The 24,804-nt window shown below is 38.0% G+C and overlaps 2 protein-coding genes across 2 annotated transcripts; one reads left to right on the top strand and one right to left on the bottom strand.

Moving 5' to 3' along the window:
• The first annotated feature begins 2,291 nt into the window (after nucleotides 1-2,291).
• On the top strand, nucleotides 2,292-6,788 carry LOC146884357 (LEAF RUST 10 DISEASE-RESISTANCE LOCUS RECEPTOR-LIKE PROTEIN KINASE-like 2.1). Its single transcript, XM_085666039.1, has 4 exons — nucleotides 2,292-3,225; nucleotides 3,751-3,789; nucleotides 4,335-4,358; nucleotides 4,765-6,788. The coding sequence occupies exons 1-4, from the start codon at nucleotides 2,406-2,408 to the stop codon at nucleotides 5,976-5,978; spliced, it is 2,097 nt and encodes a 698-aa protein (XP_085522165.1). The 5' UTR covers nucleotides 2,292-2,405; the 3' UTR covers nucleotides 5,979-6,788.
• Nucleotides 6,789-6,873: 85 nt separating this feature from the next.
• On the bottom strand, nucleotides 6,874-8,823 carry LOC146884356 (rust resistance kinase Lr10-like). Its single transcript, XM_085666041.1, has 2 exons — nucleotides 8,139-8,823; nucleotides 6,874-8,006 (listed from the first exon to the last, which is right to left on the bottom strand). Exons 1-2 carry the CDS (start codon nucleotides 8,818-8,820, stop codon nucleotides 6,874-6,876), a joined length of 1,815 nt encoding a protein of 604 aa, XP_085522167.1. The 5' UTR covers nucleotides 8,821-8,823.
• Nucleotides 8,824-24,804: the final 15,981 nt, after the last annotated feature.

Raw genomic sequence — 24,804 nt, 5'->3', positions numbered from 1 at the left:
ACCCCCCTTTCTGATTCGTAATGTTCCCACTGCACATTATTATTTCCCCAAATTGCGTAACATTTATCTTTTGTTATTGTCATTGTTTTCATCTCCTGAATACATACCATGTCAACCTCCTCTTTTCTTATGATTTCCCTAATATATCTCCATTTTACAGGACCTCCTAGCCCTCTGATATTAAAACTCATGATCCTCATTGATCCTTTTCTTTATACCCCTCTTGTCTTCCATCAAGATTGAGCTTTGTTTTATATACCTATTTCACTCCTATGATGTCTTTTCCCTTAGTATAGTTTACGAGCTCCCAAGTGTTATTCTTCTCAATCATTTTAACCTCTTCTTCCATAGCCTTTAACCATACGTTTTGCTTTGATGCTTCTTCATACAAGTTAGGATCAATCATGGCCATATTGCAAGTTTCGTATCGTCTTCGAGTGTGAAGGTGGAGAAAGTGTACCTGAAGCTTATTGTCATTGTTTTCATCTCCTGAATACATACCATGTCAACCTCCTCTTTTCTTATGATTTCCCTAATATATCTCCATTTTACAGGACCTCCTAGCCCTCTGATATTAAAACTCATGATCCTCATTGATCCTTTTCTTTATACCCCTCTTGTCTTCCATCAAGATTGAGCTTTGTTTTATATACCTATTTCACTCCTATGATGTCTTTTCCCTTAGTATAGTTTACGAGCTCCCAAGTGTTATTCTTCTCAATCATTTTAACCTCTTCTTCCATAGCCTTTAACCATACGTTTTGCTTTGATGCTTCTTCATACAAGTTAGGATCAATCATGGCCATATTGCAAGTTTCGTATCGTCTTCGAGTGTGAAGGTGGAGAAAGTGTACCTGAAGCTTTTGCCTCTTCTTCAGTTTCTTCTTGATGTTGTTGTATTGGAACTAAAGTGTTGCTTTTAAAAGCTTTTTCTTCTTCCTAATTCCAAGAAGCGTTTTCATCAACTTCAACATCTCGACTATTAATGAGCTTTTGATTGTGTGATATATCCTAAGAATATTCCCTGTATATTCTTGTCTTCAAGCTTATGCATCCTTTTATAAGGAATATGTATGTAGTAGATAGATCCAAATAGTCGTAGGTGTTTAGTTGATCACTTTCTTCCACTCCAAACTTCAGTAGGAGTCTTGTCTTGGACTGCCTTAGTTGGACATCTGTTTATAATGTAAACTGCAATGTAGACTACTTCAACCCAAAAGGTGTTAAGCATACTTCAACCCAAAAGGTGTTAAGCATACTTTTCTCTTTTAGCATTGATTTTTCCATCTGCATGACTATGCGATTATTTCTTTTTGACACATCGTTTCAACCCAAAAGGTGTTAAGAATTTGTTAAACTCACGAGATGTGTACTCCCTTTCATGATCACTTCTAAGTACTTTTATTTGTTTTCCATTTTGTTTCTTGACAAGGGCCTTGAATTTCTTGAATATTCCAAAGACTTCTAACTTTTCCTTTAAGAAATAGACTCATGTCATTTTAGAGAAGCCATCAATGAAGATATGAAATACCTATGTCTCAAATTCTTTTTATTCTTATTAATTCAAACTCTTTTCTTCCAGAATGAAGTTTAATACTACCTACCTATTATTCTTGGAAAGATTGTGTCATTAACTAACCACATAAGGTATTGACACCACTTTCAACCCAAAACCTTAAGGCGATGGGTTTATGGGCCTTGATCCTTCTTTGGTGCTCTACTTTCTCATTTCTGGTCAATGTGGGACTTAGACTCACACTTTGGATTCCTAACAAATCCTTTTACTTGTCTTCTTTCAACTCTTTTTACTTAGTTGCAGAAAGAGTGGAAGTGTTTTCTAGAATAGTGATTTTTTCATCTATAATGTCCCATTATTCTAGAATTTACCCAATCAATATATCGTTACATGAAAGAATTTAGTCAAAGTCAGCGTAAGTATGCGTTTTAACTTTTAAATTTCATCGCACTACTTTTTCAAGAAAAAAATATTATACCTGCAGACTGCGTGATCAACATGGAATTGACTTGGAAGGACACCACTGAATGCTTTGGTTTCTTTTTTGAAAAGAACGTGATGACAGACAGAAAAACACATGTCGCGGATTTTTCTGTACGTTTATACAATATTTATATTTTTGTTTCGGTCTAAGAATTCGGAGAGGAATCACGGATAAAGTCAGTTGAAATCCGCGTTTTAACTTTTAAATGTGATTACGAAAATTTTTAAAGCGAAAACAGCGTGATCGATGTGGAATCGCACTATAGGTTTTTCATTTATAAATTTCGTGCAAGTGCAAAATCCAGATAGAGTTTCCTAGTAAAAAAATGTAAGCCTGCGTTTAAACTTTTAAATATTGTCACGCATATAATCCCATTGTCCGACTCCTAATGACAAGTCTCCAACCATGACCATATGGAAAGATATGGTGTTATTGGTGATGTTCTTGCTGTTTGTAGTCCAACAAATATGTGCTAGGAATGAGCAAGAACACGCCAGTGATTGTCTCCCTTCTTCCTGTGGGAAAATCGCAAACATAAGTCGACCATTTAGATTGAAAGGTGACCCGGTACATTGCGGCGACAGAAGGTATGAACTGAGTTGTGAAAATAATATTACAGTGTTAAATTTGTATTCGAGAAAATATCATGTGCAGGCAATCAACTACATTAATTTCACACTCCGGGTGGTTGATCCGGGAGTTGAAGAACAAAGTTGCTCCTCCCTTCCTCGCTATTTCTTGTCTCGATCCAATTTCAGTGATGCTTATCATGCTGGCGATATGGATCCATACCGAGCCACCCTAGACCAATTCTCTGAGGTTGGTCCTCACCGGAAGAGTCTTTTCCAGCACATAATATACTTGAATTGCAGCCATCCAGTGAGTGAGAATTATAAGTACGTGAATACTACTCCGTGTGTTAAGTGGGAGTCGAAAGGGTATATGTATGCCATTGCTGGCGACTTAACATCAGCGGACTTTGAAGTTGGTTGTCGTATAAAGCTGCTTTCTCCGACGTCGTGGTGGGGTTTGGACGCAAATAAATCTTCCTACACTATGATGAACTCAGCGCTACTTTATGGATTTGAGATTTCGTGGAAAAATTTCGCCTGTGAGGATCAATGTCACTCACCATATGGCGACTGCTATTTCGACTCTTCCACCCTCAAGCTTCGATGTTTCCCCTACTGCAACGATATATTCGGAGTACTGGAAACCAAATGTGGTAAAGGAATTCATGTTCAAGTTAAATTAATATTTTTAATTAAAGGAAACCTATTATTTATATATATATATATATATATATATATATATATATATATATATATATATATATATCCTTTAATTTCTTTGTCAATATTTAAATTTCCTCAATTATCATCATACATGATATCTGTTTATTTACGAATCATCATATATATATATATATATATATTAGGAATCCAAGTGTGAGTCTAACATTGATCAGAAATGAAAAAGTAGAGTACTATCTAAGAATAAAGACCCATAAACTTATTGCCTTCAGGTTTTGGGTTGAGAGTGATGTCAGTATCTTATGTGATTAGACTCAGGTCTCATTGGTGTTTGTTATCTCCCCAATGATACCCTCCTTGAAAACCTAACAAAATATATATATATATATATATATATATATATATATATATATATATATATATGACATGATACTCAATATTCTTGGTCTCGGAGTGATAAAACGAATTCTGAAAATGATATTTTCTTTCATTTTCAGGTACCGGGATATGGTTACAGGTGCTTGCTTATCCAGCATGTAAGAATCGTGTAACATGAATTGATTTTTTTATGTTTTATTACTATAAATATATACTTTTACATAATTTATTTTACTCTAAAAACATATATAATTTCTTATTTATTAATCATGTATTAAAACATTTCTAAACATGTGTTACTTTTCAGTAAGAATACATGTATATTTGTCCCTCTTTCAAAATATTTTGTATGTGGGCAAATATATTTAATATAGATTAGCAGAATCACTCACTTGCATCGGTCACAATTTTAAATAATGACTTTGTAGTATCATATTATCCGAATTTAACAAATATTTTTCAAATATGAATGTTACCTAAAATAGACGTAACCTTTTATTTTTAACCCTATATAATACAAAAATATTAATATTTTATTATTGACAAAAAAAAATAATTTATGTAGACGAATACTAATATTGAGATGACATTGACTGAATATGTAACATTAAGAACTGAATTTATTGATATAAGTTAGAATTAACTTTCTCATCAAACTAATATTTTTACGCTGTTTTCTGATTTCAGTATATTTTTCTTGCAGATTTTCTGAATAACATTTATGCAGGTGAGTTTTCTACTTCTTTATGCTACAAATAATATTAGTATATGCCGGCTTTTTACTATTTATTATAATAACATCAATATGGTAGTCTCAACCATTTCATATATTAAAAACTTCGAATATTAAGAAACTGGATTTCACTCTCTTATAAAATCGTTCACTTTAGAAAATAAAGTTTAGTTATTGATTAAAAATGAACAATTGAAAATTGTGATCAAATAAAAGATTTATATTTAACAAACTTTAAAATTAATTAAAATATTAATATAATTGATTTTTTTTTAATTATTGATATTATACTTTGAAGTACACAAATGAAAGAATTAGATTTATATGCGCCTAAATATACATATTTCTTTCTTTATCATTCGTTATTGAAATACAGTTACATTCCTGATTTAATTTTCAGCACTGCTTGAAGCAATACAAGGAAACCAAAGATTTGATGAAAATCTCTATCTTGAACCAGCATCGTTCATTATAGGACACTATGTTCTACCAGTATTTTTGTTAGTGAGATTTTCGTTGGGGGTGACATTACTTATTATGCTTTTGACATACAAGTGGCGGAAAAGGCATTCTTCAATATATGAAAATATTGAAAATTATCTAGAACACAATGAATTGGTGCCTATTAGATACTCATACACCGAAATCAAGAAGATGGTTAGAGGTTTTAAAGAAAAATTAGGTGAAGGAGGCTATGGTTCTGTATTTAAGGGAAAGTTATCTTCTGGAACTTGTGTTGCAATAAAAGTGTTAGGTAAATCAAAAGGTAATGGACATGATTTTATAAGTGAAGTTGCTACCATTGGAAGAATACATCATCAAAATGTAGTACAGTTAATTGGATTTTGTGTTGAGGGTTCAAGACGTGCTCTTGTTTATGAATTCATGTCCAATGGATCTCTTGATAAAATTCTTTTTTCTAAAGATAGAAATATAGATTTCGGATATGACAAAATATATAATATAGCAATTGGGGTAGCACGTGGAATTGCTTATCTCCACCATGGATGTGAGATGCAAATTTTGCATTTTGATATAAAGCCCCATAATATTCTACTAGACGATAATTTCAATCCCAAGGTTTCTGATTTTGGATTGGCAAAGTTATATCCGATGGATAATAGCATTGTCACCATGACTGTAGTGGGAGGGACAATTGGATATATGGCTCCAGAATTATTTTATAAAAACATTGGAAGAATATCTTATAAGTCTGATGTTTATAGTTTTGGAATGCTTTTGATGGAAATGGCAAGCAAAAGGAAAAACTTAAATCCCCACGCAGAGCATTCAAGTCAAGTTTACTTTCCATCTTGGGTTTATGAAAACATTAAAGAAGAGAAAGATATAGAAATGGAAGATATCACTGAGGAGGAAAAGAAAATAGCAAAGAAGATGATTATAGTTGCAATTTGGTGTATACAAATGAATCCAAATGATCGTCCTTCCATGAACAAAGTAGTGGAAATGCTTGAAGGAGATATGGAAAACCTAAAAATCCCTCCAAAATTTTCTTTATATCCATATGAAGTCACAGAAAATTTCAAACACACAATAGCAAGTGAATTTACTAGTTATTCTAGTTCCTCTATGAAAATTGCAACTAACAAATAATGTTGGATTATGTACCATGGTTATTTGATTTCATCCACCTTATTATGTACATTTGTTCTATAGTTAATCATTTGTATACATTACCCTCCCTTTCAAAGTTTAAAATATTGGTTTCTAAATTTCAAAATGTGTTTAGATTTCTACTTCAAACTCCATCATCACAAAAAAGTTTATCAAAATTCAAGATCTATAAATCAAATAATTAAAAATTACTCTTCAATTTAACGAATTTGTGACTGTTGAATGTTAATATGATTGATTAATTTTTATATCATATTTCATCTTTCTTTGACAAATGAGACAAGATGCAAACTAATCCAAGGAGTTGCAACACTGGCCAATGGCAAGGACCAATGTTACTTTCTTTTAGCTTTGGAAATGTGTAAATAAGTCATTTCTTTAGGCCAAGCTCGCATTTTTTTTGGAATGTGTATTTTGGCCATTTTAGTGTGAGAACCTTAATTTTATTGAAATAAGGTAGACTCAAATAAACTTAATAGACAAATGTGGTTAGAAAAATCAGTCTTGTACTATTATTCTATTTTTGGTTTCTTTTTCTTTATTTTTTATATTAGTTTGATGTATTGAGTAGTTACAGGCACTTACTTTTGCTTTTTTATTTGTTTCTTTTGTACTTATATTTGATTTTAATGGAGTTTGATCGATGTCCAGTTCTCATGAATTCTTGTGAGTACATAGAAATCAATTCTCCTGTATACTTTGATATTTTTGATTTTTAAATATATATGTTTTTCATCAAAACTAATCAAAATGGATCGTTGAAGCTTAAGGTGAGAAGAAATAAGAAAGTTGATTAAGAAGCTTACATGGTTAATATTATCATAGTTGATCAATCTTAAAACTCCTTTAAAATATGTAGATAACATTTGGAAACCTAAAAGTGATCGACATTGTTTTCTTCTATTTCATGAATAACCTCCAACTCAAAATTTTGACGTCTTGTCGGAACAACAGTTTTTGCTGTAGAAGAACCAGAAATATGAAAAGGAGAAGGGGGTGCTACTAACTCATGTCCATCCCCTTCAAGCATTTGTACCACAGTTTTCATGGAAGGACGATCCGCTGGGTTCCATTGAATGCACCAAAGTCCTACAATGGCAAGTTTCTTGGCAATTTTAGCATCTCCCTCATCCTCAACGCTAATTTCCATATCTTTTCCTTCCACCAAGTTGTGGATCCACTCTGGGTACAGAATTTGGAAACTGTCCTCAACTGAAACATTTGTATTCTTTCTTCCTCCAACCATTTCTAACAGCAACATTCCATAGCTGTAAATGTCCGACTTGTATGACACATTACCAAAGTTCCGAGAGAAAACTTCAGGGGCAATGTAGCCCAAAGTTCCCCTGGCTGCAGTCATGGACACCGTGCTCTGATTTTTGGGACACAACTTGGCTAGTCCAAAATCAGTGATTTTTGGGACAAAAAGGTCATCTAGCAAAACATTGTGAGGATTGATGTCAAAGTGAAGAATTCTATGATCACAGCCAAGGTGGAGATACTCAATCCCTCTGCCAATACCAAGACTAATTTGTTGCAACTTCTCCCAACCAAGGAAAACATCCTTCTTGTCCGGTGGAGCCAAGAATCTCTGCAACGACCCATTTGGAAAGAAATCGTAGACGAGAGCACGGTGGAACTCATCTGCACAGAAACCAAGCAAGCGAACAATATTAACGTGATGAATTTTCCCAATGGCTCTCACTTCATTTATGAAATCCTTCCCATCTCCCACTGTATCTTTGAGTATCTTCACAGCAACAAGAATTTCACGGGAGAGCATTCCTTTGAACACTGCTCCATGAGATCCTTCCCCTAAACCCTCACTAAACCCATTTGTGATTCTCTTGATGTCAGCATAAGTGAACCTGGTAGGCTTCATTGCCCTGTAATCCTCCAAGAATCTCTCTATTCGAGTCTGGTCTTCTCCTCTCTTCTCATAATATTCATACGCATAAAACAATGCCTTGACCAGTAGCAGCAAAAGTATCAAACCAACTACTACTCCTGTTGTTGAAAAAATAAGTTAACAAAAGTGAATAACAATTTAAGCAAGGATCACATACAGTTCCAAATGTGGTTGGTGGAATCAACAAAATAGAAAAATCATAGCATAATAGTCGCTGTAATACTGCATACCTGTAGCAATGTGGACGACAGTTGACGTGGGAATCCTTTTTGTTCGGCAAGCATAACATTCAGTTGCACCGTTAGTACCATTCTTCCATTTACATTTTAGGCCTTGTGCTTCACAGTATCCACAGTCAGGTTTGGACCATTCCATAAAAAGCTTCTGCTGAAAATACCAAGACCACCACCATTCCACGGAAACATCTTTCAGCTTCGTGCAGGATACTAATCGGGGGTCAACGACGTCGTTGTGGGATTCTAGTAGCGAAATAGGGCACGACAATGAGTCGCAACGGAAGAAGGAAACGTCAAAGACGGGAGGAGGACGACCAAAATATTTGACGAATCGGAATGGAGAGATGGACGCGTTGTTGAGTTTCAAGAGTAGATCAGCAAGGCAATTTTGGGGGTCATATATTTCAATTAGCGTAGATTTATAATCAATTTTTCTGACAAACAATGGTATTGGAACAGCAGGCAGCTTCAGCATGGGCTCATTTTGTTGGGAGCATAATAGACCGAATTCAGGAGGGTAGTCGGTGGTGTGATTCAAGTTTTTATTTCTGAGATAAAATGGAAATTCAATACGAACGTGACCACATTTATCCGCGCAGAGGTTCTTGGCCGTTGCAGGCTTCACTACCAGAAACAGCAACGTCAGTAGAAGAGACAGTTTCTGAAAATTGAGCATTTTGTGGTTGTTTTGCAGTTTCATGTTGTCTTTCTTGTCAGATCAAGTTTAACATGGCCGGGTTGCGCCGGCTGGGTGTACAGGAAACTCCGCTTGTCTTATTGTTATTCAGTGAATTTAATAACTTATTGGTCTAAATTTTCTCTTTTAAAAAGAAAATGTCAAGACGTGGTATACTTTTAAATGAACAAGCTACTACAGTGAAATGACCCGTTTCCAGTCCTGTGGCTTGTGTTTTGGGTGTGATGTTGGTGGGATGAATTAACATGATATTTAAAGTGCATCGACTGACAGGTTTAAATTTAATTTTTATTATAAAATCAAATTTCAGGATATTATATAGTTTTAAATGAATAAGCTAGTTTAATAATCAGTGTGAATAACCTTACAAATAATATTTCAAGACTTTTGTTAAACTAAATGTTCAATAATTTTGTTGAATTATATGGTAACGTGTTTAATTATATGGTAACGTATTAAATGTGATTATATACATATAGATAGTTACATATTATTTAAATTGTGAATACGACAACCTGGAAAATAATCTAGGTAATAATGATTTTTTAAAAATGACATTCAATTATTTTATTATTTAAAAAATAAAATTATAAATAGAATTTTTTATTAATCGAATTTCATTTTATAACAATCTCTCTACAATTTTTTTAAAACATTTTTGTGCATTGTCTCTAGATCTTTGACTTCATACTTCATTTGTTTGAAGATTGAATACACCATAAGACTCATATCATTGAGGTTTACAATCATATCCGATTATAATCTTAAAGAAAGTAAGTTCATCTTTTTCCTTTTTTGAGTCTTGTTAGTAAATTTGTTGCATATAATTGTGTATATATTTGCATGTGATTATAAAGGGCTTAAGGTGAATTTTTGTTTGGTTAGGATTGTAAGGATGTGTTCTAATTGTTGATCAGAGTTTTCTGTATGCAGGTAGAACAACCTATGTGAGGTAGAGTTTGCGTGAAATACCTTGAGTTTATAAGTGTCTATCTAGGAAAGGGAAACTAGTAAATTATAAGAGAGCTAATTGAATTTGATTGAGTGGTACCAAGCATGGTTTGATTAATATGATAAATATGTGATTCTCGATCTTTAGACATAGTACATTTTAAATTAAATACTATCTAAAGTTTAAAAATAAGAAATGTTAATTAAAATAAGAAATACATTTTAAATTAGTTATTGTATGTGATGTTTTGGAAGACTCCTTTTGCGTTAGTGATCATTAGACAATTCACTATAAATATTTTTAAAAAAATCTTGAAATGAGATTCAAACCTCCCTTCTTATGTTTGGGATAAGGGTGGACAAAAAATATAATTTTCTTGATCCAATCCATCTAAAATTCATTTTATTAAAAATCCAATCCATTTTAATGGATCTGAATTTCAATCTAATCTACATTTTATATATTTTATGGATTGAATATCCATTCTATAAATCAAGATTTTTAAAAATGGATAATCCAAAAAATTCAATCCAAATTTTCAATTTAACTTTTAGTTGGACTAGGCTAAAGGTTGAGATGGATTAGACTAAATTCAAACTCAGATGGACTTTGCTTGACGACTTGTACGGACCAGGTAGGCCCGATGACCAGAATGGGCTGGGCGGGCCTAAAGACATGAATGGGCTAGGCGGGCCTAACAAATCGGATGAGTCGATTGGGCCCAAAAACCTGAAAAAGTCGAGTGAGCTCGATGACCCGAACAGGCTAGTGGGCTCGAAGACCCGAACGGGCGAAGCAGGCCTGAAGACTCTGATGGACTGGGATGGTTCGGCCCGACGACCTGTACGAACTAGGCAAGCCCGACGACTCAGACGGATTGTGGTAAACGACCCGTACGGACCGGGCAGGCTCGATGCTCGAATGGGCCATACGGACCTAAAGACCCGAATGGGCTGGGCCGGGCGGACCTGACGATTTGGATGTGTCGTGACTGACGACCTGAGCAGGCCTAAGACCCTGATGGGCCGAGCGAGCTCGACGATCCGGACAGGTTGAGTCGTGTTGGCTTTAAGGACACAAATTTTAGAAAATTCAATTTAAATTTCTTTTATAAAAAATGAATTATAGATTTTGAACTTGATCCAAATATTTGGACTGGATTTAAATCTTAATCCAAATATTTGGATCTGAATTTTAAAAAAATCCAAACTAATTTTGATGAAAAAATGAGTTTGGGTCAAAAATCTAATACAATTATTTGGATCTAAAATGGATGTGAATTGGATCAATAAAAATTCAATCCATGTCCACCTCTAGTTTTTGGGACATGCTTTTCACACATCATGTTGATGTCGCTCTAGTTACACATATGACCAAACTTCAATTTAATCAAAGATTCTCTTGTTGATTTTAGCTTTGCGTGATAGGATTAAACTAAAATGTATATTTGAAGCAAAACAAGATTGCATTTTCATTGAAAATCAACGGTAGATTGCATTGTTCAAAGTATTATTGGATATCACTCCAAGTTTGTTTGGCTGATGAAAAATGTAGAACTCTCACTTGCATATCCTTTAAAGAGAGTTCAAAAGTCACGAAATAAAAATGCTATCTTTCGGAAGCCACATGACATGCGCAATGGATCCTGTCAGGGGTTTCGGAATGTAATCATCTACAAAATTATATTTTGTTCTTGTCATGAAATGTCATTTTAATCACTTTCTTTCATGAACTATAATTGTTTTCACATAGAGTATTAAAAGAAATACTAAACTAGGATGATAGAAAGAATGAATGTAGTGATAGTTGGATTCATCCATGACCCTACACTATGCCATTTCTTAGTTCAAATAACAACTTTAAAATGTTGTCTAAAGTAAAAAAAAAAAAAAAAATTGTGGTCTTATTAATTAGAACATATTTATCTAATCTCTTTGTGATCAAGTTCATGATTGAGAATCGAACTCGTGATCTTAAATGTCATACCAAATTTTGGATTGAGCGCTTAGCACTAAGTCAAAAGCTAAAACTAATAATTAGGTTGCACCTCTTCTACTTAAGATTATAACAACTTAAGTGTCATGATTTGATTGTGACTTGGTCCACCTATCTTCTACCATGAGAAAATTGATGCACCTTACAATAATTTAATTATTATTTTGTCACATGATGTTAATTTAAAAATATTTAAAGTTAAATTACCACAATTTTAAAAATGTGGTCTAAACTATCCACATTTTAACAATTGTTGCTTATAACTATCAACATTTTTTACTGTATTGCGTGAAACAAATAGGAAACATTTGTTGTATGCTCTTTAAGTTTAAGGCAAATAAAACTAATTATATAAGCAACAATAAAAAAACCGTGGCTTATTCATATTTTATGCAATGTTTTTTCATTTATTGCCATGTCAGCGTTGCCTAATAGGTATGAAGAATAGCTTATAGTAGAATTGAGAAGGAAACAACACAATAAAGATACCACAATTTTATTGTTTTTCCCACATTTTTCATTGGCAACATTTAAACAAAATGTTGCCGAAATAATCAACAATTTATAAAATGTGGCCTTTAGCAGTTTTAAGTCACACTTATATATTTATGGTCTTTTCTACGTTTAGACAACAATTTTATACATGTGGGCTAGTAGTTCGGTGTGGTCTAAAGTAAAAAATGGTGTAGTGTTGATAGGAGAAAACAAAAGAAAATAATAGGAATGAATGCCCAAAATTAATACTGATCATAGCGTAATATGATTAAGTTATAAAAAAAAAATCATTAAATGAAATACATGTTTATGAAAAAATATATATATATATATATAATAACAACATATTAATAAAATTGAACATTTCTAAAAATTTAAATAATTAATTATATTTAATATTTAAGTGTATTTAATTTTAATCCTATAAAGGATCACCTATCACTAGTGTAGAAAGATTATTTAACTTCATCTAATAATAGGCTATAGTTTCGAGATATACGAATCCTTTCAAAACGTGGTGGTATTTCCGAAATTATTTGCATAACTATAGGCTTTGGTTTGAAGATAACAGAATACCTTAACCTCATGAGTATAGGTTTTGGTTGAAGAATAAAACTATCAGTGAGAGATCTTGACCACTAATTTTGGGGAGCCAAAATAATACACTCAAAATACCATATTGTCAGCAAGAAATTCATCTTCCATTTTATTCTACAATCTTGTTTTAATAATTTTCATTACAGAAAATTATCTTTATGTTGTAGTTGAAGAAACAATAAGAGTTAAAATAAGACGAATTAAACAATCAATCAAGTAAATAAACAAAGCATCCTTCACATGTTACACCTCATATGAAACTCCTCACATGTAATTTTTTGAACAATAATAAAGGGTCCCTCTAATTGAACAATTGGATCATTGGTATCATCCTCCAGAATATTTGAAGAAGTTGAATTTATCTTGTTTTCACCATTTATCACTTTTAAAAATTAAATTTATTCTTTTATTTTTCAACAATATTTAAACAAGGTTTAAGGCTAAAAGATAATTTATCATAATCTGATAAAAAATTGAGAGCCATAATTTCTAAAATAAAAACCCATGATAATCAAGCAGCAATTGAAAATTGGTTATGAAAGAACACACAATACATAACTTTTCTCTTATATTCATAAAAAATAAATACACAAAAGGCTCATGAGATGAAAAAAAATGTTAACTATTAAACTAATACTTTACAATAAAGAGAGAGAAGAGACACTTGTCATTTTTTCTTCAAAAATGAATGAGAACAAAAGAGAAATGACAGCACAAATAATGAGTTTATGTTTAACTTCCTTTTTCTTCAACGAAAACAAAAGAAAACTAAATATATGAGAGTGTGTATCGCCCCTTTTAATTTAATGCGCAAAATTAAAGGAAACGTCACACAGAGATAACAATGTAGCGTAGTCCTGGGGTTCTTAACACAACCCCTACAAATCCGGGCACACCACGATGCCAAAGAAAAACTAAATAAAAGTCTAACAATAGAGAGTAGATCAAGAAGGCATGAAACAATACACGGGCCATAGCCCTAAGGAAACCATGAAGAGAATAAAAATCCAGCCTAGACGGCTAAGCAGCGGAATCGCCATTTCCTTGCTGACCACGAGAACCTCGCCCATCTGCTCCCATCAATCTCATTGATGATCATCGCGAGAAAGAGTAGCCACATACAATACAACCATACAACAAAAGGGGTAAGCTAGAGCCGACAACATATTCATCATACGGTCAAATATATTTTCACCTTCCAATATTCATACAACATCCACGCATGTTAAGACTTTTCAATCAATACACTACGACTCGACTAGACTCATTCGGATACGTATAACCTGGTCGGATTCAGCGGATGCTTGCACTTGTGGTGGATACCTCTGCTCACCCCCGAGCTACGTGTTACAAGTGTTACAATGAATCAGTTTTTCCCTCTCCACAAGGTTAGCCCTTAATGAATTGCAGGCCTCCTGCTACCCTCACCAAAGGAGTCAGTCCGCTCTAGGTGAGACTAACGGACTCCTTAGAGTGTCAGGATGCAACCTTACCTTGAATTCTTACCTAGTTATATAGATGGGACACCACCATGGACACCCACTAATAGGGGCCATGGAATTACGTCCCGCCCATTGAAGCGCAACCCTGAAAGTCTCACCTAGAGACCCCAAGGAATTATGCACTAACACGGACCAACATACATAAACAACCAAGAATTTATACATACGTTGCACATAAGATTTCAAACCAAAACCAATAACAAATCCCCATTTCTCATATGTTGAATCATTACCAACTCGTTATTCCCAATCATGAGTAAAGTGTTTCTCCTTATACCAACCATACCAACCACCAAGATTCATTGTTGCTCATGCCAAGTTGGTGACCACACGCACATACATATGTACCCAACTTCTCATATACAATTCATGTAGAAATCATGCCAAGCTCACAATTCCCCCACATATAATTTCCTCCCAACATGCATACTCATTCCCCCCATGCCATCATATAATAGTACAATAGAACACAGTTCAACCACCAAAAGACAGGAAAAACCCCAAATTGAACGCATTCTCGCTCAACCCGTCGCTCAGGCTGAGGAGCCTCGTCCAGGCGAGTCCTCTCCGCCTAGGCGAGAGTTCGCGAATCTGGAATAGGAGCCTCCGCACGTTCTCGCTTAGGCGAGACTCACCTCGCCTAGGCGAGACGCTCGCTTGCTCGAAATTGAGCGAGTCGCCTAGGCGGCCACTTGCGCGAGAAGGCCTGGGCGAGCCTCTGCCCACCTCGCCTAGGCGAGACAGGCTCGCCTGGACGAGTTTAACAGTCACCGCCACTACCATGCCTGGAACAATTATATTTTACACATGCCAACAACAACACCAACCACTTCAAACATTCTCAACAACACACAAGTTCAAGAATCATAAAAATGTACCGCAAAACAGTTTACAAACACATTAATAGAGAGGTTCTAGCTTCCCGTACCTGGACAAGCTAGCTGGAAACCTCGACACCCAAACCGTGGAGTACAAACAGCTTCTAGGAACGGGCTCGAAGCTAGAAAACAGTGTGAGAGTGGGTTATTTCGGAACCCTAACAATAACTTACGAAAACAAGCCAAGGAAGGAAATTACGAGTCGGGGAGCACTTACGTTAGCTGAGAACGGAGCCAAACAGAAGGCGGACTGGCAACACAGTGGAACCCTAATGGAGAGAGAGCGGCTGCGGCTTTAAGCACCAAGGTAGCAGAAATCTGAAAAGTGTGGAATTAGGTCAGACTCGGTGGCTTTATCTTTTGGGCCAGCCCTAAGGCCCAATAGCTTAAGGGCAGCCCTTAAAGCTTTAGGGCAGGAAAACTGGGCCTTACATTCTCCCCGACATTAAAAATTTTTGACCTCGAAAATGAAAACTTACTAGGTAAAAAGATGTGGGTGTGATTTCCTCATGTCCTCCTCTAACTCCCAAGTCGAGTCACCTATCCTCCGATCCCATATGACTTTAACAAGGCTGACTGCTTTTCCTCGGCGTTCTTCAACCTTACTTTCCTCTAAAGCGATGGGTGGTACTTCCACTGTGAGATCTTCCCTGATCTATATATCCTCGGCCTCTAACACATGAGACGGGTCAAACACATACTTCCTCAGCTAGGAGACATGGAACACTGGGTGAAGGTTCGCCAACTGTGGGGGTAAGACTATCTCGTAAGCCACCGGCCCAATCCTCCTCGTGATCTGATAGGGGCCAAGGAACTTGGGTGAAAGCTTCCTTGAGCAGAGGGCCCTTCCCACGCCCGTGGTTTGGGTCACCCTCAAGAATACATGATCTCCCACTGCAAACTCTAAAGGCCTCCTCCTGCAGTCCGCATAGGCCTTCTGCCTACTCTGAGAAGCCTGCATCCTATCTCTCACCATCCTCACCTTCTCGGTGGTCTGCTCTAACAATTCTGGTCTGACCAACACCGCTTATCCATCATGATACCAACAAAGAGGAGTCCTACACCTCCTGCTATAAAGAGCCTCGTATGGCGCCATGCCGATGCTCGCATGAAAACTGTTGTTGTAGGTAAACTCTATCAAAGGCAACACCTCATCCCAAGCTCCCAGGTGATCTAATATGCAAGTCCTCAACAAATCCTCTAATGACTGAATCGTCCTCTCAGACTGGCCATCGATCTGAGGGTGATAGGCTGAGCTCATAGTGAGCTTGCTCCCCAAAGCACTCTGTAGCGTCTACTAAAACCAAGACGTGAATCACGGATCTCTATCTGACACGATACTCGACGGTACCCCGTGCAACCTCACTATTTCTCTGATGTACAATTGAGCCAGCTTGGCCATAGGCATTCTTAAGTTCATCGCCAAGAAGTGAGCACTCTTGGTCAGTCGATCCACTATCACCCAGATGGTGTCATGTCCTCTAAAAGTCCGTGGCAAATGGGTCACAAAGTCTATGGAAATGTTGTCCCATTTCCATACTAGTATCTCCAAAGGCTGTAGAATTCCACCGGGTCTCTGGTGCTCCACCTTCGCCTTCTGATAAGTCAGACAGGCTGATACAAACTGTGTCACATCCTTCTTCATTCCCTGCCACCAGAAGTTTTCCTTGAGATCTTGGTACATCTTAGTCATGCCATAATCCAGACTAAGACGGCTTTTGTGTCCTTCCTCAAGGATCAACTTCTTCACCTCTGCATCATTAGGTAAACAGATTCTGCCCTGAAACCTCAGTATACCATCATCACCCACAGCAAAGTCTCTAACCTCGTCTGACCCAAGTTGTTCTCTAACTTTGTTCAAACTGGCGTCTAATGACTGCCTCTCCCTGATTGAGTCCAAGAAGTCACTAGATATAGTAAGGGTACTACATCTAATGGACTCGGGCCCCAACTCAACCTGTAGCCTCATGTCTCTGAACTTTTTCTAGTAGTTCCACCTCCTTAATCATGAGGTGTGTTGTATGTACAGTCTTCCTACTCTGGGCATCTGCTACCACGTTTGCCTTCCCTGGATGATATAGGAGCTCGAAGTCATAATCTTTCAGGAACTCCATCCATCTCCTATGCCTCATGTTCAGCTCCTTCTGGTCAAACAAATACTTTAAAATTTTGTGGTCGCTGAACACACGAAACTGAGCACCATAAAGATAATGCCTCCAAATCTTCAAGGCAAAGAATATCGCTGCCAACTCTAGGTCATGAGTGGGGTAATTACGCTCAAGCACCTTAAGCTGTCTTGAAGCATACGCCACTGCTTTCTTTTCTTGCATCAAAACACAACCAAGCCCGAGATGAGACACGCAGTAGACTTCAAATGGTTTTCCCACATCCGAAATTACCAATATAGGAGCACTCGTCAATCTCCTCTTTAGCTCTTGAAAGCTCTCCTCACACTTGTTTATCCAAGTTAAAGGTTGGTCCTTCCGGGTAAGCAAAGTCAGAGGTGCCACTATCTTGGAGAATCCCTATATGAACCTCCTATAGTAGCCCGCTAACCCCACAAAGCTCTTGATCTCTGTGGCCGACTTAGGACTTTCCCACTTTACCATTGCCTCGACCTTTGCCGGGTCCACTGCAATCCCTTGGGCGGATATCACATACCCCAAAAACTGAACCTCACCCATCCAGAACTCGCACTTAGACAACTTGGCATACAACTGCTTCTCTCTCAAAACACCGAGCACCAACCTCAGGTATTCTGCATGCTCCTCCTGAGTCTTGGAGTATATAAGGATGTCGTCTATGAAGACTACGACAAACTTATCTAGGAAGGGCCGGAAGGTCCTGTTCATGTAGTCCATGAACACCGTCGGAGCGTTGGTAACACCAAACGGCATAACCACATACTCATAGTGGCCATACCTGGACCTGAAAGCCGTCTTCTGCACATCATCAGCCTTCACCAAAATCTGATGGTATCCCGATTGCAAATCTATCTTCGAAAATACCGATGACCCATGTAGCTGATCCATTAAGTCATCAATTCTCGGAAGCGGATACTTATTCTTGATCGTCATCTTGTTCAGTTGCCTGTAGTCCACACACAGACGCGAACTCCCATCCTTCTTCTTTACCAATAGCACTGGCGCTCCCCAAGGCGAAGTGTTGGGCCGGATAAACTGCTTCGCCATCAGTTCCTCTATTTGCTTCTTAAGTTCGACCAACTCTATCAAAGCCATGCCATATGGGGCCATCGACACCGGGCCTGTCCCTGGCACTAGATCTATAGAGAACTCCACTTCTCTACTGGGAGTCAATCCTAGCACCTCATTTGGAAACACGTCTTCAAACTCATGTACCACAGGTATAACTGATGTTCCTTCTCTCTCTCACCTCCATGCGGACAAAGCTTATAAAGCACTGTGCGCCAATCTGGATCTCCTTCACTACCCTTTGAGGAGACACCAACTCTAGTTCCTCTGAGTCGGGGAACAACAACCTCTTCTCCCGACAATCTATCAAAATGCGATTGGCAGAGAGCCAATCCATCCCTAAGATCACCTACAACTCCAGTAGAGGCAGGCAGATTAGATTTACCTTGTACATGCGTCCCTCTACCTCTACTGGAAGCCTAGCACACAAGGACGACGTCTTGACCAGACCCGACGTCGGGGTAGATACTGCAAGTTCACACTACAGCTCGTGCACCGGCAGACCCAAACGCTCCACACAAGCAATTGACATAAAAGAGTGTGTCGCTCCAAAATCAAACAGTACACACAAAGATTCACTCGTTATCATGCATCGACCCATAACAAGATTACCTAAGCCTGCAACCTCTGCTCCGGTCATGGCATATACCCTGCCTGTCGCCTGAGGCTTGTTGCCTCTATCTCTCTGCTAGTGCTGGTGAGAAGCCTGAACTGGAGGGCGTGTTGCTGCCCTAGCAAGGGTGGGACAATCCTTCCCAAAGTGGCCTTCCTTGCCACAGTTGTTGCATTTGTAGTAACCCTCTATACGTGGACAAGCGCTCCTCAAATGGGGTCCTCCACATATGTAACACTGAACTCGACCCTACTGAGGAGAAAAACTCCTAGACCTCTGAGACTGATGGTGGAGTCTATCATATGGTCTCCTCCGCTCCTCATGTTTGGGCTTGGATCCAGATGGTCCACCAATCCTTTGAGGCGGCTGTGGCTGCTGTGGGCGCTGACCTTCCACCTCACGCTTCATCTTCTCCATCACTCTGGCCTTCTCCACTAGAGCGGCAAAATCCTTGATTGAAAAGAGAGCCATCATCAAGTGGATGTCACCACGAAGCCCATTCTAGAACTTCTTGCATTGCCACTCCTCATCGAGCGACAGAGTGTAGAAACGGCTGAGGTGTTTGAACCTCTCAGCATACTCTGTTACAGTCTTCCCTCCCTGGGTCAACTGGAGGAACTCCACCTCCTTGAGGTACCGGATGTTGTCTGGGAAGTACTCTGAGAGGAATCTCTCTCTGAAAGCCTCCCATGTCACTGTCTCATCCAGGATGGATTTAGTGCTGCTCCACCAATTCTTCGCCTCCCCCGTGAGCATATACACTGAAAATGCCAGTCTGTTCTCCGCGGGGCACATCTTTGCATCATAGATGCGCTCCAGGTCCTTCAACCATTGGTCTGCGACGTCAGGACTAGTCTTGCCATCAAACTTCGCTGGGTGGTGCTTCAGAAAATCTTCCAAGCTCCACTCCCTGACTATAGGTCGTGGTTCAGGACCAAATATAGGGGTCGTTGCCCTGTTCTCCTCCTATTGGCGGAGGGCCTCCATATGCTGCATGTGTGCATCCTCGACAGCCACACGTGCAGCCTCCATCTGCTACATCACTACCTGTTATTGCTCAAGCGACGCCGCTTGTCGTTGCATTGATGCCTCATGTTGCTGCATCATAACTGTGTTTTGCTGTGTCAAGGCAACTACCATCGCCTCTATTGCCCTGGCGATATCGGGCACGTCACCTTGGGACGATTGCGAAGTCCTACGAGGAGGTGCCATAGTTCACTAGCACACAGAAAATCACTTGGTTAGGCTCGATAAAGACAAGAATTTAACGAAGAATACTTAGAAGACATAGAGAAAACTAAGCGGACATCCAAGTCCACAGACCTAAGGAATGACCGCTCTGATACCATAAATGTAACGCCCCATTTAATTTAATGCGCAAAATTAAAGGAAACGTCACACAGAGATAACAATGTAGCGTAGTCCTGGGGTTCTTAACACAACCTCTACAAATCCGGGCACACCACGATACCAAAGGAAAACTAAATAAAAGTCTAACAATAGAGAGTAGATCAAGAAGGAATGAAACAATACACGGGCCATAGCCCTAAGGAAACCATGAAGAGAATAAAAATCCAGCCCAGATGGCTAAGCAGCGGAATCGCCATTTCCTTGCTGACCACGAGAACCTCGCCCATCTGCTCCCATCAATCACATTGATGATCATCACGAGGAAGAGTAGCCACATACAATACAACCATACAACAAAACGAGTAAGCTAGAGCCGACAACATATTCATCATACGGTCAAATATATTTTCACCATCTAATATTCATACAACATCCACGCATGTTAAGACTTTTCAATCAATACACTACGACTCGACTCGACTCATCCGGATACGTATAACCTGGTCAGATTCAGCGGATGCTTGCACTTGTGGTGGATACCTCTGCTCACCCCCGAGTTATGTGTTACAAGTGTTACAATGAATCAGTTTTTCCGTCACCACAAGGTTAGCCTTTAATGAATTTCAAGCCTCCTGCTACCCTCACCACAGAAGTCAGTCAGCTCTACGTGAGACTAACAGACTCCTTAGAGTGTCAGGATGCAACCTTACCTTGAATCCTTACCTAGTTATACAGATGGGGCACCACCATGGACACACACTAACAGGGGCCATGGAATTACGTCCCGACCACTGAAGCGCAACCCTGAAAGTCTCACCTAGAGACCCCAAGGAATTATGCATTGACACGGACCAACATACATAAACAACCAAGAATTTATACATACGTTGCACATAAGATTTCAAAACAAAACCCATAACAAATCCTCATTTCTCATATGTTGAATCATTACCAACTCGTTATTCCCAATCATGAGTAAAGTGTTTCTCCACATACCAACCATACCAAAGGTTTACCAACCACCAAGATTCATTGTTGCTCATGCCAAGTTGGTGACCACACGCACATACATATGTACCCAACTTCTCATATACAATTCATGTAGAAATCATGCTAAGCTCACAATTCCCCCACATATAATTTCCTCCCAACATGCACACTCATTCCTCCTCATGCCATCATATAATAGTACAATAGAACATAGTTCAACCACGAAAAGACAGGAAAAACCCCAAACCGAACGCATTCTCGCTCAACCCGTCCCTCAGGCTGAGGAGCCTCGCCCAGGCGATAGTCTCTCGCTCAGGAGAGTCCTCTCCGCCTAGGCAAGAGTTCGCGAATCTGGAACAGGAGCCTCCGCACGTTCTCGCTTACGCGAGACTCACCTCGCCTGGGTGAGACGCTCGCTTGCTTGAAATTGAGCGAGTCGCCTAGGCGGCCATTTGCGCGAGAAGGCCTGGGCGAGCCTCTGCCCACCTCGCCTGGGCGAGTTTAACAGTCGCCGCCACTGCCATGTATGGAACAGTCGTATTTTACACATGCCAACAACAACACCAACCACCTCAAGCATTCTCAACAACACACAAGTTCAAGAATCATAAAAATGTACCGTAAAACAGTTTACAAACACATTAACAAAGAGGTTCTAGCTTGTCGTACTTGGACAAGCTAGCTGGAAACCTCGACACCCAAACTTGTGAGTACGAACAACTTCTAGGAACGGGCTCGAAGTTGGAAAATAGTGTGAGAGTGGGTCATTTCGGAACCCTAACAACAACTTACGAAAACAGACCAAGGAAGGAAACTACGAGTCGGAGAGCACTTACGTGAGCTAAGAACGGGGCCAAACGGAAGGCGAACTGGCAACACAACAAAACCCTAACGAAGAGAGAGCGACTGCGGTTCTAAGCACCAAGGTAGCAGAAATCTCAAAAGTGTGGAATTAGGTCAGACTCGGTGGCTTTATCTTTTGTGCCAGCCCTAAGGCCCAATAGCTCAAGGGAAGCCCTTAAAGCTTTAGGGCAGGAAAACTGGGCCTTACAGAGTGAGAGATTAGTACAACATCTAATGAACTCAAAAGACAATAGGTTAGAAAACAAATAATTTTTTGATTCTTTATTATATTAAATTATATATTTTATTATTTATTAACATTAAATATTATAATTTAAAAAAGAAATAAAAAATAAAAAAATACCCAATTTAATTTTCATCTATTACCTATATATATTATATATAATTTAGAAAATGTAAACATATAATTAAAAAAATTAAAAAATTTGAAGGTCATGGCCTTAAATGCTCCATCTAGCCTTTACCATTAAGAAAAAGCATAATGGAGAAAAAAACCAGTGTCAAAATCCTTCGCTACTAGGAATGTTAAAATTGGCCAGCCTGACCCGTTTTGGCCCAGCCCCTTTTTTGCCCACCAATTGGCAGGCTGAAGAGTTAGACTCGTCTCACCAATGGGTGGGTTGGCAGGCTGGCCCACCATTTTCCTCTCTTTTTTTTTGGCTTTCTAACATTTTTGATAAAAAAAAATCCATGAAACCAAGTTTCTCTTCTTCTTCTTGGTGATCCAATGTACTGCAAAACAAATAAAACTAACAAATACTTCTCTCAAACAAAACACATCTTATATGCATATTTGGGTTTAGGATAACAAAGACATCCCCAATTCAAAAAAAAAAAAAAATCACAAGCGAGCAACCACAAATTTCCACCCAACCTATGCACCAGATCACCACAGCAAAATATGAAAATCCCCAATTCGCACATCACAACGCAAGTACACATCATAGATTCACAACACAAGTTTGAAGTAAATAAAACCCTAATTTTGCTCAGGAAAATGAAGATTCGAAGGAATAATCAATTCAAAACCTTAATTTTGATAAGAAAATCAAGGAAATCCCACAAAAGACGAACCTATGCATGTGGTGGAACCTATCGTCGTGGTCGTCGTCGAAAAAAGAACACAAACTCATCATCGTGGTTATTGTGAGCATTGTGTGTGGTGGTGTGCTTGTGGGCTTTGTACCTTTGTTCTAGTTGAAGAAGAAGAAGAGTCCTTCTGGTCGAAGAAGAAGAACAGAGATAATTGGCTGAGGCTTCTTTCTCTTCTCTAAGAAAATGACCAAGTAACACAAAATGTGCGTAAATGAGTGAAGAAACAACACTACAACAAATGTCAATATATAAAAAAAAAACTCTTAATTGAAGCGGGTTGGCGCGCTATAACAAGCTAAAGGGTCGGGCGTAAGGATGGCAACGGGTCGGGTCAGGCACAGATAGTGCCTACCCGCAACCCGACCCGCCAAAAAAAAAATCTGCCTGCTACCCGCCCATTTACCCGCCAGGTATCCGCTTAAAAAATACTCATGGATATTTTTAAAATCCGCGGGTACCCGTGGATACCCGATACCCGCAAATATTTAAAAAAATTTATATTTTATAAATTTTTTAATATAGAATTATAAAAATAAAATATAAAATTAAATTAAATTAAATTATAATTATAATTATAATTAAATTTTTCATACTAAAATATAGGGTTAAATATGTTTTTGGTCCCTTAAGTTTCAGCGAAATTTGGAATTAGTCCCTTATCAAAACTTTTGACCAATTTAGTCCTTCATCTTTCAAAATGCATGAATCTAGTCCTTTTAACCAAATTTTGTTAAGTTTATCTGACGTTTCAAGCACATTTCATGATAGTATTTAAATTATTTACACTGTTTGACACATTTTTGCTTCAATTTTAACTTAAATACTATCATGAAATGTGCTTGAAACGTCAGATAAACTTAACAAAATTTGGTTAAAATGACTAAATTCACGCATTTTAAAAGATGAAGGACTAAATTGTATAAAGTTTTGATGAGGGACTAATTCCAAAATTCACTAAAACTTGAAGGACCAAAAACATATTTAACCCTAAAATATACTGCTAATTTTAATTTTAATTAAATTTAACTTAATAAAATATAAATTAAATTTTAATTTTAATTTTTTTACGGGTAACGGGTACCCACGGGTACGGATAATATGATACCCGTACTCGACCCGTTTATAAGCGGGTATTAAAATACCCGCTACCCGCGGGTATTAAAATACCCGCTACCCGCGGGTATTAACTATCCATCACGAATTTTATTCGCGGATATCCGCGGACATGAATATTTTTATCATCCCTAGTCGGGCAAGGCGGGTTGGGCAGATTGGTGGGTTCAAAATTGCAACATGGCCCACCTTTTTTATGGTGGGTTGGCAAGCCGGTCCGACAAACTAGCGAACCTGTCCCGCTTTGACATTCTATTCTCTATGATAAGAAATATAACCCATAGAAAAGTGAAAAAAAAAGAAGAAA

This window comes from Vigna unguiculata, chromosome 8, assembly GCF_037176805.1.
Source record: "Vigna unguiculata cultivar grain cowpea cultivar isolate G323 ecotype 2 chromosome 8, ASM3717680v1, whole genome shotgun sequence".
Taxonomy (NCBI): domain Eukaryota; kingdom Viridiplantae; phylum Streptophyta; class Magnoliopsida; order Fabales; family Fabaceae; genus Vigna; species Vigna unguiculata.
This window is presented reverse-complemented; position numbering and strand designations above follow the sequence as displayed.

Bases quoted from the DNA above. Each gene is read 5' to 3' on its own strand.
- LOC146884357 (XM_085666039.1), top strand. From the start codon at position 2,406: ATGACCATATGGAAAGATATGGTGTTATTGGTGATGTTCTTGCTGTTT. The intron at 3,790-4,334 runs GTAAGAATCGTG...TTTTTCTTGCAG, and splicing joins GGTGCTTGCTTATCCAGCAT to ATTTTCTGAATAACATTTAT. The intron at 4,359-4,764 runs GTGAGTTTTCTA...TTTAATTTTCAG, and splicing joins TCTGAATAACATTTATGCAG to CACTGCTTGAAGCAATACAA.
- LOC146884356 (XM_085666041.1), bottom strand. From the start codon at position 8,820: ATGCTCAATTTTCAGAAACTGTCTCTTCTACTGACGTTGCTGTTTCTG. The intron at 8,007-8,138 runs GTATGCAGTATT...TTTCAACAACAG, and splicing joins TGTCGTCCACATTGCTACAG to GAGTAGTAGTTGGTTTGATA.